The following is a 19612-nucleotide window of genomic DNA, read 5'->3' as shown; positions in this document are numbered from 1 at the left end:
AATGACATTTCACTGCGTCGGGCGGCAGCTTAGACACGCAGCCCAAGCCCCATCAGCGCACTCCTCCTGCTCTGAAAGAGCTGGAATAACACAGCCCATTTCACATAGGCCTGCGCGAATCAGCCGGGAAGATCGGATTAAAGGTCCCTTTAGAGCCGGACCGATACAGACAGAACCTCAGATAACATTTAAGAAAGGTCCTATCGGACAAGCACAGAATCCTGATCACATTTCACACAATCTGAGCGGTGCACTCGGGAGTGAAACATCATATTTGGCGGGATCAAAAGGAATGTGTTTGAATTCCTGAATCATTCATATTACATACACACAATTAATCAGACACCTACATATATACTTTGAACAGAGCCAAGCTTTCAATGGCAATTTAAAAAGAGGTCAATATGCATGTAATTCTCAACAAAGATATATATAAATAAACATATACACATATACAGGTACATCTCAAAAAATTAGAATATCGTGAAAAACTGCATTTTTTTGTAACTTATTTCAAAAAGTGAAACTTTCATATATATTTTAGATTTATTACAAGTAAAGCAAGATTTCAAAAGTTTTTTTGTTTTAATTTTGATGATTAGAGCTTACATTTGAGGATTAGAGCCAAGTAAAAATCCAGTATCTCAAAATATTATAATATTTCCTAAGATCAATTAAAAAAAAAAAAAAAAAAAGGATTTGCAAAGCAGAAAAGTTCAAGTTCTTTAAAGTATGTTCATTTATGCACTCAATACTTTGTCAGGGCTCCTTTAGCACAAACTCCAGCATCAGTGAGGAATGGCATGGAAGCGATCAGCCTGTGGCTCTGCTGAGGCACTATTGAGCCTTCAGCTCGTCTGGATTGTTGGATCGACTGTTTCTCATCTTTCTCTTGAAAATTTCCCATAGATTCCATATGAGGTTCAGGTCAGGCATGTTGGCTGGCCAATTAAGCACAATAATATCATGGTCAGCAAACAACTTGGAAGTGATTTTGGCAGTGTGGGCAGGTGCTGAAGTCCTGCTGGAAAAGCAAATCAGCATCTCCATAAAGCTTGTCAGCAGATGGAAGCATAAAGTGTTCCAACATCTCCTGGTAGACAGCTACATTGACTCTGGACTTGATAAAACACAATGGACCAACACCAGCAGACATCACGGCACCCCAAATCATCACTGACTGTGGAAACTTCAAGCAGCTTGGGTTCTGTGCCTCTCCAGTCTTCCTCCAGACTCCAGACATTGATTTCCAAATGAAATGCAAAATTTTAATTTATTTGAAAAGAGGACTTTAAACCACTGAGCAACAGTCCAGTTCTGTTTCTCCACAGCCCAGGTAAGATGCTTCTGATGTTGTTTCTGTTTCAGAAGTGGCTTGGTAGCCCTTTTCCTGAAGACGTCTGAGCGTGGTGACTCTTGATGCACTGACTCCAGCTTCAGTTCACTCCTTGTGAAACTCTCCCAAGTGTTTGAATCAGCTTTGCTTGAAAGTATTCTCAAGCTTGCGGTCATCCCTGTTGCTTGTGCACCTTTTCCTACCCAATTTCTTCCTTCCAGTCAACTTTGCATTTAATATGCTTTGATACAGCACTCTGTAAACAGCCACTCCTTTCAGTAATGACCTTCTGTGACTTACCCTCTTTGTGGAGGGTGTCAATGTTCGTCTTCTGGATCATTGCCAAGTCAGCAGTCTTCCCCACTATATTGTGGTTTCAAAGAACAAGAGATACTGTATAATTTATACTGTAGAGATGGTCGTTTAATGAAACGCAAAAACTCAAATATAAATATTCTAATATATTGAGATACTGGATTTTGACTTTCATGAGCTGTAAGCTCTAATCATCAAAATTAAAACAATTATTTTTTTTTAAGTCTTCACACGTTATGAATGTAAAATATATATGAAAGTTTCACTTTTTGAAATAAGTTACAAAAAAAATGCAGTTTTTCACAATATTAAAATTTTTTTTTTAGATGTACCTGTATATATTTACACATACATGCATACATGCACACACACATATATACATATATATACATATACATATATATATATATATATATATATATATATATATATATATATATATATACATATACATATACATATACATATACATATACATATATATGCCAAAAGTATTGGGTCACCCCCTTCTAATGAACAGGTTTGACTACTTTAGAAATTTCCATGAGTACAAATCTTAATGTTTAAGCATATAATGATATTCTAGGGAATTGTGTGCTTCTAATTTTATAGCAACAGTTTGGACAGGACCCTTTTCTAGTCTAACATGACAGTGCCTCTGTGTATAAGGCAAGGTTCAAAAAGAAATGATTGATTCAGTCAGTGTGGAAGAACTTGACTGGTCTGCAGAAAGCAAAGTCCTAATCTCAGCTGAACACCTCTGGTGTGACTTTAAATGCAGACCTTGAGCCAAAAACTCATCACCAAACACCAATGACTTGTATATGGGTACAGTCATTGGGTATATGGGTACAGGAATTGAATTATGCTTCCTTTGGTGATGAGTTTTCGGCTATGTTGTTGTACATTAACAGGATGCAATAATAACATTGATTTTAACAACTATGATTTTATTTATTGAAATTATAGATGCTGCCTTATTGGGACAACAAAAGCCCTCCCTATAGCCTGTCTACCCCTAATTAATACATTATTATTAAACACTCGTTAAGTGAATATGAAGAGAAAAGGAAGAAAAGCGAGTTTGGCAAAAGTCGGACTCGAACTCCGTCAACCGTGTCATTCGCTACTCCCCAGTGCATTACTCTCCAACCTCCACCACTGCAGGCGCTGAATACCGCTGTCCAATGAGATGAAATGAACATGACAGAATGTGGGTTTTTTTCGACTTTTTTTTCTTGAAATTTAACACTCAGAACACCACCAGCACCTCAGAATGGAAAAAAATGAAAAGAAAAAAAAGTCCACGCTTCTTCACTGCCTGAGACTAAACAGCTTTTCATCTTTCAGTTTGTGTTCCTGCCACCGTGAATATGTGCATTAGATTCAATTTCACATACTGGTAGCGCCACACAGCACGACAGAGCGGTGGCTGTGTGCAAGAAAAGGCTTCTCAAAAGCCATTAGGAATCGCAGGTCTCAAAGAGATTAAGCATAATAAGAAAGTCAAACCAGTTAGCCTAATAAATTAAGAGCTGATTAGAGTTGTTAAATATTTATAAAAAATTATACAAATCCTGTTTACAGTATTAGTACGGTTAGCAAATGATAAAGCTTAAACAATGCTCTAAAAATCTCAGGTAATTAATTCTGAAACAGCAGCAGATAAAAGCTTGTCTCAGAATCACTTACTGTGTTAAAAACAAAGGCTTCTGCACCTTGATCATTTAGCAGCTAATGAATTGGCCTTTAAATGCCTCCTGCAAGACTGTTTTTAGAACAAATAAACAACTCTTAAAAGAGCCTAAAAGGGGATGTGCTTTGTAGAAGTCAACAGAGGAATAAAACGCACAAACCACACAAGTGTGCAATGCAAGGAAAGAAACGTATCTTGTGTCTCTTGAATCCATGCTGCCCCCTTGTGGCCCTAAGTACAGAGAGGGTTTCAATAGCAAAAGTTTCACAAAAAGCAAAACATAAAAAATGTCTCACCCTAGTTCATGATTTTGTCAACTACACACAACATTTAAAATTATACATATATCATATTGAAATGGCTTTCACTGCACTAATATATTTTTTTCCATTTAATAATTATTATAATTGTTATAATATTACAAATGTTTGTCATAAAATTATAATATTAATATTAAAGTGTGTTTTATTTAGCAGTGTATCGCAAACCTGTTACTGAACGATTACCACAATACAATAACGGTAACATTACTTAAAATAGTGAAACCAAAAAACTATATTGACACTTTCTACATGACGGTTAAATGAAAGTAATTATTCAATTAAGTTTGTTCAGTTCTCTTAATTTTTAGACAAAATATTCACTACATTCATCTTTCAACCATGTTACCATTGTCAAGTTAAAAACTTGTATTTTTTATTAATTAACAGAACAATTTAACAATAAGTTAATATCAGTATTACCAATTAACTTATTTTAATACATTTAAATCAATTTAATTATGAAGTTTATATGGTATAGAAAATGCAAAATAACTTATTTCACAAAGCACAGCATTAAATTGTATTTAGACCTAAACTAAACTTAACCAAACTTTTTAAACTCAGACCTCTTTCTTATACACTGCAACCAGCAAATAAAGCTTAGCATTACGTCACCTGCTGAGGGTAAGATCAGATGAGCTCTAAATAAAGCCCAGCCTCTGTTTCAGTATCCATTAGAGCAGAGGAGTCTTAAACTAAAGATAGAGACAGCTCAAGGAGCTAAAGGAGATGCACTGTTGTCAGGAGATCGAATTAATCATTCAATTACTGTGCATGTGACTGCCCCTGATCTCCACGAGGTTTAGCAAACACACTTCCTTAAGATCAAGGAAAAGTTATGCATCAAACTTTAATACTTTGTTTGGTGACGCTTGTTTGAAGAAGCACCACAAACAAGAAACGCGTGCAAAATGAATTTTTGCAGTCCCTACAGTACACCACAAGATGTCACTTAAAGCCCAGCTCAAACTGAAACCGTCCATTACCTAAAACTGAACTCCTCCACTCCATACAACTACATCAGAGGAACAACCCACTCAAGTATGATAACAATGACTCAGCCACACTCAAATGTATATATGCTGCGATTACATAATGTCTGAAGCCAGAGTCAAGTCATCATGTCTGTGTGTGTGGGTGCATTTGTATATCTGCAACAGAAGACTGGTATTTCAAATCTGATTACTGTTTCAAATCCTGCCTCTTTTTCTGCATTCCACTGAGCCAATCTGACATGACGAATCAAAACACAAAAAACAGGAAAATTAGGAACAATGCCACAACCTGCTTCACTGGGATCAAAAGCTGCAAGGTTACAGGGGTCATATGACGTTGCTAAAAAGAACATTATTTTGTGTATTTGGTGTAATGCAATGTGTTTGTGGTTTAAGGTTCAAAAAAACATTTTCCACATACTGTACATTATTGTTGCTCCTCTGCTCTGTCTTTCTGAAACGCGTCGATTTTTACAAAGCTCATCGTTCTGAGAAGCAAGGCGGGCTCTGATTGGCCAGCTATCCAGTGCGTTGTGATTGGCTAAATACCTCAAGTGTGTGACGGAAATGTTACGGCCCTTAGCGTATTGTGATGCCGTGTCCCTGTGCAACGAGACAAAAACAATATAACCCATTTATAAACGAGGCATTTGTTGCATCCAGTGGGGACAGAATTACTGATTATAATGATTTATACTGTCTTTTTATGCGTCACGGCACGTAAACATTACCATGTCTGCAAAAAATTACGACCAAATTATGTGCTCGTGCAACCAACTGAGAAAGTTAGTCGCAAAATGCGACCAGACGGGAAGGAGGAGTCTAGAGCCCTGAATAGTCAGTGGAGAATTCTTTAAGTATGAATACTTACAGGCTGCAAGTCAGAAGCGCCAGACTGTCCTTGCAAAGTTGGAATTGCCCCACTTTATAGAAACAGCCTTCGTGTAGGCTACTCTCCCAGGTTCAGGAAATAGTCCATAAAATGCGCTGCACACTAGGGATGGCTCGATACATCATTTTGGCTTCGGTACGATACCAGAATGTAATACCTCGTATAGATACTAAATTGATACCATAGGTGGCAAATAACCAGCCTCAAAAGATAAGTGAATTTTAAAAAAATTATTAATAATAAGAATAATAATAATAAAAAGAGATTCATATCTTAATACCTTTGTATCAAACTAACAAAAAACCTACAGGGAACATAAATTACATTTTGATGCAAGATAAAAAAATATATTGGCTAACTGAAGTAATAAGATGAAAATATATTCAAATCTTCTTATCTTTTCAGTGCAAACAAAATGTCTCAAAATATAACAAAAAAAACCTACCGGGAACATAGGTTGCATTTTGACTGAGTTTGAAGAAAAAAAATACAACTGAAGTTGCGCAATTAATGCAATAAATATTGCTTTACTGTAAAGTGTTATTCTAACAGTCAAAGTAATATTCAAAATCACGTTATTATTTCTCTCTCTCTCAGATTGTTTTCAGATTTCAGACTCAACCAAAGAAAAAGCATTAAATAAATCTCACTCTCTCGGCTGCTTCATATTAGCGGTCGGCAGCGCGGCAGAAACATTCCCTTCATATTATTGATACTAAAATTAATATAGCAAAATTGCTCAATTCAAATCCAATATTCGATTGTATGAAATGCAAGTGCATATATTACGTAACGTGACCAAAACTTGACTGGTTCTAGCGTGTCACACACGCACATTTGAGCTTACTGTATCACATCTGTATGTGCGCTGATCAGTTGTAAATAAAAGTTCAAATTAAATCTGAATTTTTGAATGATGCACTCACCTGTCGATCTCTTAATTTTCTGAAAAGATCAGGATGAGCAAGTAACAAGTGCTTAAAAAAGGTTTGATGTGTTGTCTCTCTGGAAACACATGATTTATAGCAACGCTTGCATACAGGTGCAGTAAGGTCAGTTCCTTCACCTTTGTCATCTGTTTTTTATGCAAAGTAATGCCATATTTCACTTCTACTGTTCTCTTTATTTATTAATTTCGGGTGCATTGACAGAGTTTGATGTTTGATGATCCATCGCGTTGTTCTGTTGTCACATTTACCAGATGGGCGATATGGACTAAGAAAAAAAATCAGATTTATGATTTAAATCCATTTTGTCCCCCTACTTAAAATCAATTGTTCAAAATAAAAAAATTGTTCAAAACAAGTTAACTTTATTTTGTATTGATTTTCCTTCTTCGATTTGATCTGGATTTAGCCCTTGGGGTTAAAGTGCAATCAGAAACAACAAGCCAAAAAGACAAGATGGCAGGCCCTGCCATTGTAAACAGTGAAAATGTAACACAATAGTATAAAATTATGTGAAACTTTGATAAGTTTTACAAGTTTAACATCTTGCTATTCAGTAGTTAGGAGGTAGTTATGATAAAGTGCAAACTAAACATTCAACAGCATTAAATATCAGTAACTTTTTTTTTTGTTTTTTTTTGGCGGGACGATGGCGAATGATTTGCAGATCCTGAGTACCACTGACAAGCATCTGATCTTGTCAAATGTGTGGTAAGTACTGCCCTCCATAGTATAAACAGTGTACGTGCGATTGTGAATCTCCAAAGTGAAAGTGAAACTAAAACCTACATACATTCAAAAGCAGTTTCAATGCCAGGTATAATAGCGGCTCCCTGATGGCTGCAATTTTATATACAGTATGATTACCCGATGATGCAAGAGAAAGTATTGAAATATATATTTTCCTCCCGTCTCGTATTTATTCCCTTTAAGGAGTTCCGCAGTACACTATTTTTTTTTTCCGTACGCGATATTGGGATGCGGCGGATTGCGGGGGATCATGATGCCAGCTTAACATTGTGATGTCTATCAGCCATCGGCGATGGACGGTAGCACCGTCTGTTGGCCAACCTATATAGCAAACACGCGGGGGGAGGGCTGAGCCCATTCGGAACTACGGGAGCCCAGAAGGGAGCGTCAGCGGATGTTAAAGAGAAAACTAATTTTCATTCGAACAAGTCGATGTAAACTACACATTTGAGTTAATCGATAAAATAGATTTAATCGCCCAGCCCTAACCGGTTGCACAGCAATTTGGGAAGCACTGCCACCTACAGGTGCATTTCGCAACTGCAGCATATGAAATACCGAATTGAGCAAAATTATGATATCGCACTGTTTAAAATATAATATATACCGGTACTTTTCCAGTACTGGTATACCGCGCATCCCTACGGCACACAAACACTAATATTTGGGTTGAACTGTTCTGGAACAGTGTTGTAAATAAAACTTTACTACTGATTTCTAGTTGTGTCCTCTCTTGGAAGCCCAAACAAAGTAGTTTCACTTTCACAACGAAACACAGCATCTCCAGGACATAGCGCCGGCGGCAGCAACAATACTACAGCGAGAATAAAATAAAAAAAAATTAAAAATAAAAATCACGCCCTCTTTCATTGCAAATGCATTTGGGCGGTGTTAATCTTCCCACACAGTGACAGACATGTGGGGGCATGTTTAAATGAGCCCTTTTAGGAGGGCGTGGACAAGTCTTAACTTTTATAAAGAATATCTCTTATGGTTTTAGACTTTAGTCTTTGCAACTTTAGGGATCTTATCTATGCATGAACAGCTTGTAACAGTCCAAAGAGAAAGGAAACTTGAAATCGCATCATATAACCCCTTTAAGTGGCACCGTTCTGCATTCCCACCCCATCAGGGCCTTTCAAACAGCTGAGATAGAACAGGACCTCTGTTCAGAATGGCAGGACCTGGAGTCAAACTCCTGCAGAGTCACAAGTAAGAGCCACAGAGACCAATCCCTTATTAGCAAAGAGATAATTAGCAAGATAGGGACAGAGAGATCCCGTCACACACACACACACACACACTTGCACATACGAGCCAGCAACAAGTAGTACAGCAGCGATGGGTTTATCAAAACACACCGCCAAGGAAAAGTTACGAACACAAACAGAGTATGGAACAGAACAGCATTCTACAAGACTTGCAGAAGCCACATTCAATCACACAGTTGCATTATAGTTTCATAATATGAGAATAATTTAGGTGTGGTTAAAGGAGGGCTCATCAAGGAAGGACCCAATTATTATTACCATCATTATTATTATTAACAGTCAAAAACATGGTATTAAGGTTAACATTGTATTAAAATACTAAATAATAATAATAATAATAATAATAATAATAATATAATATAGCAAGAACAACCATATCAAACAATATTATTATTATTATTATTATTATTATCATTATTATTAAGCAAAAACAAGATAACTTATCTGCAACAAAAAAAATAAAATCATAAATAATATTTTTGTTATTAGCAACAACGAAAATTTTATTATAAAAAAAGTTACTAGTTATTAGGGCTGGGTAAAAAAAAAAAAAAAAAAAAAAAAAAGATATCTCGATTTTAATCTATTCTCATTTTTACGGAACAATATTGATTCTTAAGTCCCAAGAATCAATTATTCTAGCCTGTTTTCAGTTAATGGACGGAAAATTGAAGCACACCTCCCATCCAAAAAATAGCATTGTGCTTTGGTACTTTTAATATGAAACAGTCTCAGATTTCAAATTCTGTCCATTGTATTGCAGTATTCAAACAATAAATGCCGTTTTGGCGCTGTTTAATGTGGAGCAGTCAGTTTTAACCTTCAATATTATAGTAATGTAGCTAGTACCAACTTACTCATGTATATTTTACAACATTAGCTGTAAAATTAGTTTTTTCCTTGAGAAAATTTGGCATGTACCTGATATATATCCAAAATAATAGATATTGAATAATATCGGTAATAGAATCGAATTGCAAGCTTGTGAATGAGAATCGAATCGAATCATGAAATTTGTGTCAAAACCAAGCCCTACTAGTTATCTTTATTCACTACATTTCTTTATATAATTTATATTCCATATAATTTATATTCTTAATTTTATTAAATTTACTTAAATGCTTAATGTACATTGGAGCTTGTAGAAAAAAAAGTATGCTAAATGCATAAATATAATGAATAATTATTATTATTATTATTATTATAATAATAAAACCAATAATAAATTAACAAGAACCACCATATCAAAAAATATTATTAGCATTTTATTATTATATGCAAAAACAACGCTACTATTATCTGCAACAGCAAAATAAAAACAAATAATGTTATTGTTATTAGCAACAACAAAAATATAATTAAAATATATAATTGTCTTTATTCAATACATTTCTTTATATAATTTCTACTTAATTTCATTAAATGTATTTAAATGATTACTGTACATTGGAGCTTGTACAAAAATGTATGCTAGATGCAAAAATATAATTTAAATGCAAATCACTGCACCATAGTTCCATCACAGTACTTTTTCTAAGGGTAGCTGGGAGGGTATGAGTATACTCACGATGCTGTTGAGGTCTGACTCATAACTGCTGCAACGGTGTATGTGTGTGTTGTGTCCCAGCGGCTCCATGCCCTCCTCATCCCACATGTATGTTCCTCCAGAGCTGTTAGAGGGGGAGAGCTCCAGAGAGGAGGTCGCGTGACAATCCACGTCAGGGGACATGACTGTCGGCCCACGGAGCGGACTACCCATTGAATCTGCCTTGCCACCTGAGAAGAGACATAGTATAACACAGCATAAACACTGCATGCTTGCCACAACAGGACAATATTATTAACAGTTTAACACTGTACTGTTTGTCACATAAATGCAAGAATTAGATAAATAACATTTAGCTATACCTGCCAGACCAATCCTAGTCCAGTCCATGGCCTCATTTAAGAGGCCCTGCAGGCGTGTTTGGGTGGGTGTGGCCACAGGATATTTGTTTTGAGGGATGCCAATCTGCAACTGATCCCCTAGATTATCAAAGTCATCTAGAAACTCCTCACTGGTGTCATTCCTCTCCAGAGAAGATGCAGAGGAGAGAGACATGTCCTCCATTCCATCCCCAGTGTAGCGGAGGTTTCCATACAGCCCCGGTTCTGTCAGAGCTTCCTCTGGGGAATCTGATGCCTTTTCACATACAAAAAGGAAATAAAACTATTTAACTACAATGCAGTCATGTCTTGATAGTTTGATTTCTCTGTGTTGACACCAAAATACCCTTTTTGCTCCAGTAGAGCTACTAATAGCAATGCAAATGTATTAAAATTAGAACAGGAACATTGACTGAATATAAAACATGTTTCATATATGGCAATGATTTGAGACCATAATAAATAAATGAATCATTAGACAACAAAAAATATATACTATAAATATATACTATGAAGTCTCTATATTAAATTATAATATAGCTGCAAGCAACATTATCAGGGTTTAAGCGCTTTAAGGCATATAAGCACATGTAAAAAGACATTACATATTATTTAGCAAGCCTGTAAACACCTAATTTAATCAATGATTAAATAAAGAATTTTGGCAAATCTAGGTAATTATGACTGTTAAAATTATGTAATTATGACACCACCTATGGTCGGATTTACATAACTTTGTATGCTTTGTGCTCACCTAGTTTCATGAATTTTTGAGTTTTCGGTAAAGATTTATAGGCTTTTTGGGTATAATTTGCCTCACCCCTTTAAAAATGAATCTGTTATAGCTAACCAAAGTGTGAAGTTCAACTTTTTTATATATATAATTATTGATCTAGAAAGTGCAGAGAATTTTACTACAGTGGTTTGGTTGAGATTGAGCAAAAAACCTAGAACGAGTTCGCACTTTTTAGATAATCCTGAAAACGATTTGATTGACAGAAGTAGTTCTAGAGGCAAAGTTGTTTGTAATGAAGAGGTCTATCATATGATATGAATATCGTGTGTGTGTGAAAAAACGTGCAATATACAATCATTTAAGCCCTTGAAAAATGTGATATCACCCCCCAGAGGCCGATTTCTTTCAAATTTCTCACAGACCTTTAGGGCCACAAGTCGAACATGCCCACATGTTAACCTTGTCTAATAGGTGCTCAAAATTCATTGGTCAATGGCGGCCAGTTTTTGGAGATACACAGATGTCCTTATAGACACTTGTGGCACATTGGACCAAGACCTTGCATTCCAATTTCATGTTGATAGGACAAATGGTTGTGTAGAAGGGGTGCGACAATAAATCAATTCATGGATCGATTCTGCGATTTTCCGAATGCATCGTGATTCTCAGGAATCGATTCTGAGCTTAGTTTTTAACAGCAGATGGTGCGCTAAGCTAGTTTTTAACCGCACACTCAAATGGTCATGAAGAAGAGCACTTGTGTGTTCGGCTGAGTAATGTAAGTGGTTAAATGTACTTGCACCTCAGCTTTTATGACGCAAGATTAATGTAAAAAGCCCACTGTGAACACTCTTGTAATTCAATTCAACCTTTACGAAGTTTATAAATGATTATTTTAGATTCAAGTGGTGTGTGTAAGGTATTGGAAAGCAGAGTACAGTTGTTTCTAACTAGGGTTGGGTACCGAAACCCGCTACCTATGTAACCGGTATGTACTAGAACCGAATCAGAACACAGATTTCGGTGCCTCATTTCATACCTGAGCAATCGATTGTAATATTTGTCCTTTGTTTCTCCGAAATGAACGTAAGAAGCATCATCACCAGCACCACACGTGAGAAATAATTTCCCGACTGAGAAAATGCACGTCAACTCAAGTCGGAAAGCGCTAATAATACAAGTCCAACAAATCTTTGTTGTAACGCGAGTGTGCTGTTTTCACATTCCGACTTAAAAGCACAACTCGGGAAATTAGAGCATCCGAGGAGCGCGTGAATGCAGAAATTACACTTGCTCTGATGGCAGCAGGTAATCTTCCATTAGCTAGCTTTGCTAAACATGCTTAAATTAAAATGCCTAAAGCTAAAATTCTCTTGTATTCATGTTTTTAAACCTGTTGTCCAACAAAATAGAACATTATAACTTTTTTAGTCCACAACACCAGTTAAATGCTTTCTTTTGTGATCTGATGTAGGCTTCTTAACACAGAATGTGGCAGAAAATGTTCCATAGGCTACAAATACATCGATTAGCAATGGATTACAAATATACTTAATTATGAAAATACCAGAGATGGCTTGGATAACACAGATAAACTATACATTGTCGTAGTCAAGTGTTTATTATATTTGTTTTACAGTGATCGCAATGTCTTTTTCTATATTGGGGATTTCCTGGCGCTTCATGAGTTCTGCTACTTCTATGACTGGATATGTGGATTTTTTTGTGCGTGGGTGCCCTCTGGTGTCCAGTATGAATGAAAAAGACATCATATGTTTAGTGCTAATGGCCAATCCAATTATTAAAGGCAGGGTAAGCAATTCCTGGAAGCCAATGTTGATATTTGAAATTACCAAAACAAACACGCTCCTACCCCAAAAGGGTCTCGCCCCTATTTTGATAGATCCGCCCCACATATATGTAGCCTATACAACCCAGGCAATGATTAGTTCTGTGAAACATAAGCCGCTTTTCCACCGAAATTAACGGTGAACTTTTGAACTTTTTTTCCTCCAGACCCAGGGCCGGCGCCAAGGGGGGGCACTCGCGGGCCATGCCCCCCCCAAACGAGTTACTGTGCCCTACCACTTTCCATCCTCCCTCCTCCTTGTTGAACGCGATCGATTTTGAAAGCGAAAGTACTGATAAAACAGCGCACATAAGATAGTGCCGCCACCCTCCCAAAACGAATTAGATCTTATATTTATCAACTACAGAGACATCAGAACCAGAGGCAAATGTCAGAAGAAATAGCCTAGGTTATGCTCCTCTCGTTGGGATACATGAGCACTGAGCGCCCGGTGATCGCGTGGAGCTCACGTCTCCGAAATCGGCGAAGCACATTTTCAAATAGGCGCTGTTTTTATAAATAAACCACAGATTTGAGTTTTAAACAACTACATTCTCAGCTGAAATACATGCGTCCAATGTAGGCAGACTTTAGCTGATGCGGCACGTTCGATGTAACACCTATTGAGAAGAAACAAAGCAACCACGGGGTCCGATCGCAGGCCTTCCGCTCCTTGAGTTCTTTTTTTTTTTTTTTTTTTAAATATAGGCACCGGTACCGTTTTAAAAGTATCGATTTGGCACCGGTATCAAAAAAAAAAAAAAAAAAAAACGATACCCAACCCTATTTCTAACTAAACTAAGCTCAGAATCGATTCCAACGACATTAGACACTTGAGCCTGTGACTAATGATTTCGTGCTTTTGATTGTTGGTGACATTGTAGGTGGTGGTGTGAGTACTACCATCCCTCCAAGTTTCAAGTCTCTATGACTAAAGTTTTGGTCTGCCCGATCAGTTTTAGGTGGGGAATGCTGATCCATGGCCATTTTAATAATTACAATAGGATTTCAGCACTACACGCTTGAACCCCTAATAAATAAGAAAATTGTAAATAGTGGTAAAATGACAAATCTGACCATGCTACTTCTCTCATGTCCCATAGAAGAAAGAAATTTGGAATCCATTTTTTTAACCATTGCACAAAATATCAGACTGTAATCCAAAATATTAAATGCATGATAATATAAATTATAGAGTCAGACACTCACATTCTTTGTGTCACAATGGAGCAACTCAGGAGTGAGAGGCGGAGTTATAACGTCACTCTCCACTGGCTTCCTCCCAACCACTAGAGGGCACTGCGGTTTGGCATGAATTGGTCGATTTAGCCTGTAGGCCTGTAAGGGTTTTGTCAGCACAGAGTTAGGCAGAAGAAGATACCTTTTTATGGAATTAGGAGGTGTTAAACTCTCTGAAGGAGGAGTCACGGCAGGTAGTCTATCTGTTATCCCCTTTCCAAATCCCAGGCCCCCCAATCCAAGCACTAGATGGCCTTTGCTCCGGCTCAAAGGAGATTTGAGTCCAACTGTTCGCGGAGGACGAAGCGGTGTATTAGCAAGCGGTTTGGCTAGCTCCACTGCCTTGTTGAAAGAGAAGGAGCGCGTCATGGGTGCGGACGTTGGTGAGGGCAGTTGCTTGAAGTGAGTGAAGCTCTGAGAACGCACCATGTAGTCAGGCACGAGCGACTGCCGTGAGAGGCTGTCGTTGGACTGGGACAAACTGTCTCTGGAGGTGCTTCGAGTAGAGCTAGAGTTTGCTCTTGGACGCTGAAGCCCTGAAGAGCTTGCTTGGCTCAGTGAAGACCCCAGAGATGAAGTCCCATTTTGAGTTGGCTTGGAGCCTAAGCTTTTTTGGGATATGTCCTGACTTTTGGAGGCTGTGGTGATTTGAGAGATTTTGGGGTTTGGTTTAGGACTTGGGATGGATTTAAGGGATTTGGGTGCAGGTTTGGGGCTTCCAGTGGACAATGAGGAGGCAGACCTGCGCACTTTGGTTGCAGGAGTAGAAGGGCTTTTTAACTCCCTACTTCCTGGAGAATGTTGAGAGCGAACTTCTTTCTTCTCTTCTGGTATCGTGCCCTCAACTGGGTTTGAAGGGTCCACCGGCCCACCACTCTCCTTTCTCCATTTCATGGAGAAGGAGGCGGCTCTAACCACTCCATTTGGCCTAGCTGGGGGATTCTTGCCCTCTTGCGTGAGTGCAGTCTGGGTCGTACCATTGGGAAGGGATGAGGGGGTACCACTGATAGGACGGGCACCAAATTTTGGCAGTCTGGACACCATGGAGGACTTACAGAGGACCTTCTGTTCCATCAGCAAACAGCAGAGTCATGGATGACAGACCTAAAGAGAGAGGCACATATAGAAGAGAGCAAATTTTAGTAAAAACTATTAATCATCTAACTTACTCAACACAAAATAACTCATTTTAGCATGAAATCCATTTGTCATGTGGAGTGATGTTTTATACAATACTCATCTCAAACAGTATTTGATAATTATTTCGTAATTATCCATTAAGATTTATCTCCCCCTTTATTTACTTTTTAACATTTGGTCACACCAAAAGATTACTTTAGTTCATTTAATCAATTTGGGATAAATGTGTTTAAGTAATAAAATATGAATAATGAGGAGGCAATGTAAAATCCCTTGAACTGGACTGTACATTACATACTACGTCTAAATTTTATTCTTAGGGAACAGAACAACGGACAAAAATACAGTATACCAACAGAATAAGGTCAGCTTCTTACAAGTCATCTAAATGATCACATTTACAGTACATGGACCTATGACACCAAGTTTTTCTAGTCCGGCATCTTAGTAACTTAGTAACTAAAGTAACGGAATTAAATTAGTTTGTGTAGCTGTATTAATGTTCCTGTGTTTGAAAGTATGAAGAAAGAGAAATTGAGAAATGAGGAAAAAAAAAAAAAAACTGTACACAACTCAACCCATGTTCCTCAGGCCAAGGATTTACTATTATACAGTACTTTTATTACATTGCCTCAGATAAAGTCCATATAAAATATCACAATTTAGAATGAAAACACATGAGGTTTGGGTGTTTTACTTTGTGTGCAAGAGAAAAAGCAGTTTTTTTGTTGAAATGTAATTTTGCATTGTGTTAGATTTCAGGATTCAAAAACAGCTTCCCACATAAAAACTCACTTCCTATTTTACAATAGTTCGGGCATGAAAAGAAGTGGCAGGTGAGTGGAATAACCCTCATCTACAGTTTTTTTAAACCTCGTTATGTGATCTGGTTGGAAAGTTTCACAGCACGTGACAGCACAGCTAAATCAGGCTAAGGAAACAGGATGTGTTTAAAGGGATGAGCTGGACTGAAGATCATGATGGTGCTGGTACGCATGTTTTGTCATGGCAGTCAACACAAAGGATGTTTTAATGCATGATTGGTGATTATTAACCAATACTGTTACTTGCGGTTGGCTGCTGACTTTATTAGAAACTCAACTGTATGGTTTAACTGAAATTCACTCTTCTCCGTATTGATTTCTTTTTCAGTAAATTATGTCAAAGGCTAAAAGGAAACCAAAACAAGTATATTTGAGAGAGATGTTCTGGGCTAAAAGCCAAATCTTGGCCAGATGAATGGTGTCTCTATAATGTCCCACTTCATTCTGTCCTAATCCAGCTGTATTCACAGAAATCAGTCCCGTTCATTCTTTTACACAAGCCTCATTCTAAAAGATAAGCTACTAAGTCTAAAAGATAAACCGTAATCCATACGCAATATCATATTTTGGTCCATCAGAGCACCAGTTCAGATTTGAGGAAATGAGGGTCCAGATTTCTGTTTATGAGTTTGACACAAAAGGGAGGTGTGTGCAAAACCAATGGAGGAAGAGAGGGGAGAATACAGCAAACTTTATTCACACACTGACCCACATTCTGTGATGAGAGATTATACTAGCAGTCACACGACATAAATGCACGGACGGACAGAGACTGCCAGGCTTTATAATCCTCTTCATTCTGCCAAATCAGGTCAGCCACAACACACCCAACTAAAGCCTCGTTACCCAACACCACCACTAGTGAGGCCATTACGTTTCACGTTTTCAAACAAACAGATTCTATGACCTGTTATTATTGGTTCTGATCTAGTGAAATGCCATTCATTTTTCCATAGAAAATTATTTTGCGCTAATATACTGTATAAACCTTTCAAGACAGGGCTAGCATGAGCTCAGTGATTAATAAAAAAGTGGTATATGCTTCTGTAGAAGCTATAAAATGTTTTAATTTAACTTTGTGTTCAAAAACTTATTTAATTGCCAAGTTCCCGATGAAACACTACACTTCCCTACGCTACAGAGAAAAAGCACCTTGATTGTAGTAATTGAGCGAGTTTCCTTTATTCAAAAGAAAAAACAATACTATTATTCAGCAAGGATGTTTTAATTTGATCAAGTGATACTAAAAGACACTTATGTCAAAATATATATTTAAAAAAATTGCTGTTCTTTTGAACTTTCTATTCTTAAAGAATCTTGAAAAAAATTAATCATGGTTTCCTTTCCACACGTTTCTTCAACTGTTTTCAACATTGATAATTAGAAATTAGAATTGTTTTTCTTGAGCACTAAATCAGCCTAATAGACTGATTTCTGAAGGATCATATGACACTGAAGGCTGCAATAGCAGCTTTTCCATCAAAAGAATAAATTACATAATAATAACGTAGTAATATTTGTAATAAAATTTCACAATATAACTGTGTTTACTATAAATGCTACATTAATAAGAATAAGAGACTTAAAAAAAAAAAAAAAAAAGGAAAACTTACTGGGCCCAAACCTTTGAAAGGTACTGTATATAAAACACTAATATTTTATACTTAAATTCAATAAATTTCAATGTGAACAGCGTTCAGTTGTTTCTTAATACCAATCACAAAAATCATACAGTCTAGTACTTATCTTTATTTCCAATGTTTAAACACTTTCTTGCTTTAAAATAAATTTTGCAATGCGAATCCTTTCAGAGCTGGTTGTTTTGGTTCAAGGCCTTGAACTCCACAGAATCTTTTGAAAAGTCTCTGCTACTGTACTGAATAAACCACTGCATAAATTTGCATAAACATCCAACACACTTTTAGAGGGCAAAAGATGGTAATAATCACTGAAGCCTAGGGTCAGATGATGTCATAGATGTGCTTACTATGGCAACACTTCAGACCATCTGTCAGCTGGCTCCTTCCTAGACAAAACTCGGTCGACTAGAGCAAATAAGTCACCAAAAAAGTCCTTGAAAAAGACTGAGGATACCTGCATCTCAAGACACACGCAAATCACCCACACACAGTATAAAAACACATCAGCAAACTACATTCTGACTCCGAGAGACAAGGATAACAAGGCAATCCACTACAGATCAAACACAGCAGAATTTTAAATCACATTTGTTGTTGCTATTCACCACTAATGACAAAGCACTGCAGCATCTACAACCAATGCCAGCAAAATCACAGTGAAATAGGAGCAATAATAAGAAGAGGACATTGTTTGTACAGTCCAAACTTACACACTAGATTATTTGTGTTTATTGGGGCAAAGGTAAAAACGTTAAGAGAAGGAAGAACAGAATAATGCCTTTAACCAAGCTGACTACTTATCCCAGTTGGCTAGACAGCAAACATAATGTGTGCGCACAGCATGTGACAGCCAACACTAAAATTAATTAGGCACGGTCAACTGTCTGTCTGACTTCTGCTCGGTACTGAATCCACTTGCCCTTGCTTATGCACATGGTATTGAGTAAGCTGGTGTTTGACATTGGTTCGTTTCTATCTTCAGATGAGCTGGCCTCAGGTGCGCACAGGTAGGCATGTGTCACAGAGAGCAGCTTATTGAGATAAGGCAGATCAGCTTGAGGGCTGGATTAAATGCATTACAGTCCACCTTTACACCGATAACGGTCTTTGTGGTTTGGCCAAGTGTGCTCTTCATTTGACAATATTTCTTTCTATCGGGTGACTGGAACGGCGGAAACAGACTAAAGCCAATTTTCTCCTATGCGCTGTGCGTTTATTCCAGACGCAGACATATTCAGGCCAGACACCCAGACAAATGCACAGTTATATGTCTGGAGGAGAGCTATGGGCTCTCAGAGCCTGTTAATGTTTGATTGGTGCAAAATGAGGGCAGAAGACAAGAAAAGATCCAAAACTACATGTCTTATATTTTGATGTTGAAGGGAATGTCTCAAATTTCAGCAGGCCTGTATTTATTCTGCAAGCCAGAGTGATCTACAAAAGATGACCGTTTCATTTCAAAATTGGCACTAGTAAAATGGAACCGTGTTTATTTTAACTAAGAAACTAAACTAATTTTGTCAAATTCATTTCTAAATTAGTTTAACCTCACCTTTACAAAACAAATGCACATATAAAATATTTCTACCACAAAAAAAGAAAAATAGTGACATCAAACACAGTCCGCAAACATTAAAGACAGACTATTAAATAAAAATGGGGGTTTTGTGGCTTTAAGTTCATGTGTGTTTGCTTTGAGGCCATCTATGCGCTATATACACCTAAAAGTTGAC

The 19612-nt window shown here is 37.2% G+C and overlaps 1 protein-coding gene across 1 annotated transcript in view; it reads right to left on the bottom strand.

Annotated features, from left to right (window-relative positions):
- The window catches only part of LOC306886369 (serine-rich coiled-coil domain-containing protein 2-like), a 55499-nt gene that overhangs the window by 29981 nt on the left and 5906 nt on the right, over positions 1-19612 (bottom strand). The window contains exons 2-4 of the mRNA XM_079443404.1: positions 14246-15379; positions 10434-10707; positions 10093-10301 (exon numbers count right to left, since the gene is read on the bottom strand). Of these exons, the coding sequence (XP_079299530.1) occupies positions 10093-10301; positions 10434-10707; positions 14246-15349 (1587 nt within the window). The 5' untranslated portion in view covers positions 15350-15379. The remainder of the gene's footprint in view (positions 1-10092; positions 10302-10433; positions 10708-14245; positions 15380-19612) is intronic.

Source organism: Barbus barbus (genome assembly GCF_936440315.1).
Source record: "Barbus barbus genome assembly, chromosome: 20".
Lineage (NCBI taxonomy): Eukaryota > Metazoa > Chordata > Actinopteri > Cypriniformes > Cyprinidae > Barbus > Barbus barbus.
The sequence above is the reverse complement of the archived record's forward strand: the minus strand, read 5'-3'. Positions and strand labels throughout refer to the sequence as shown.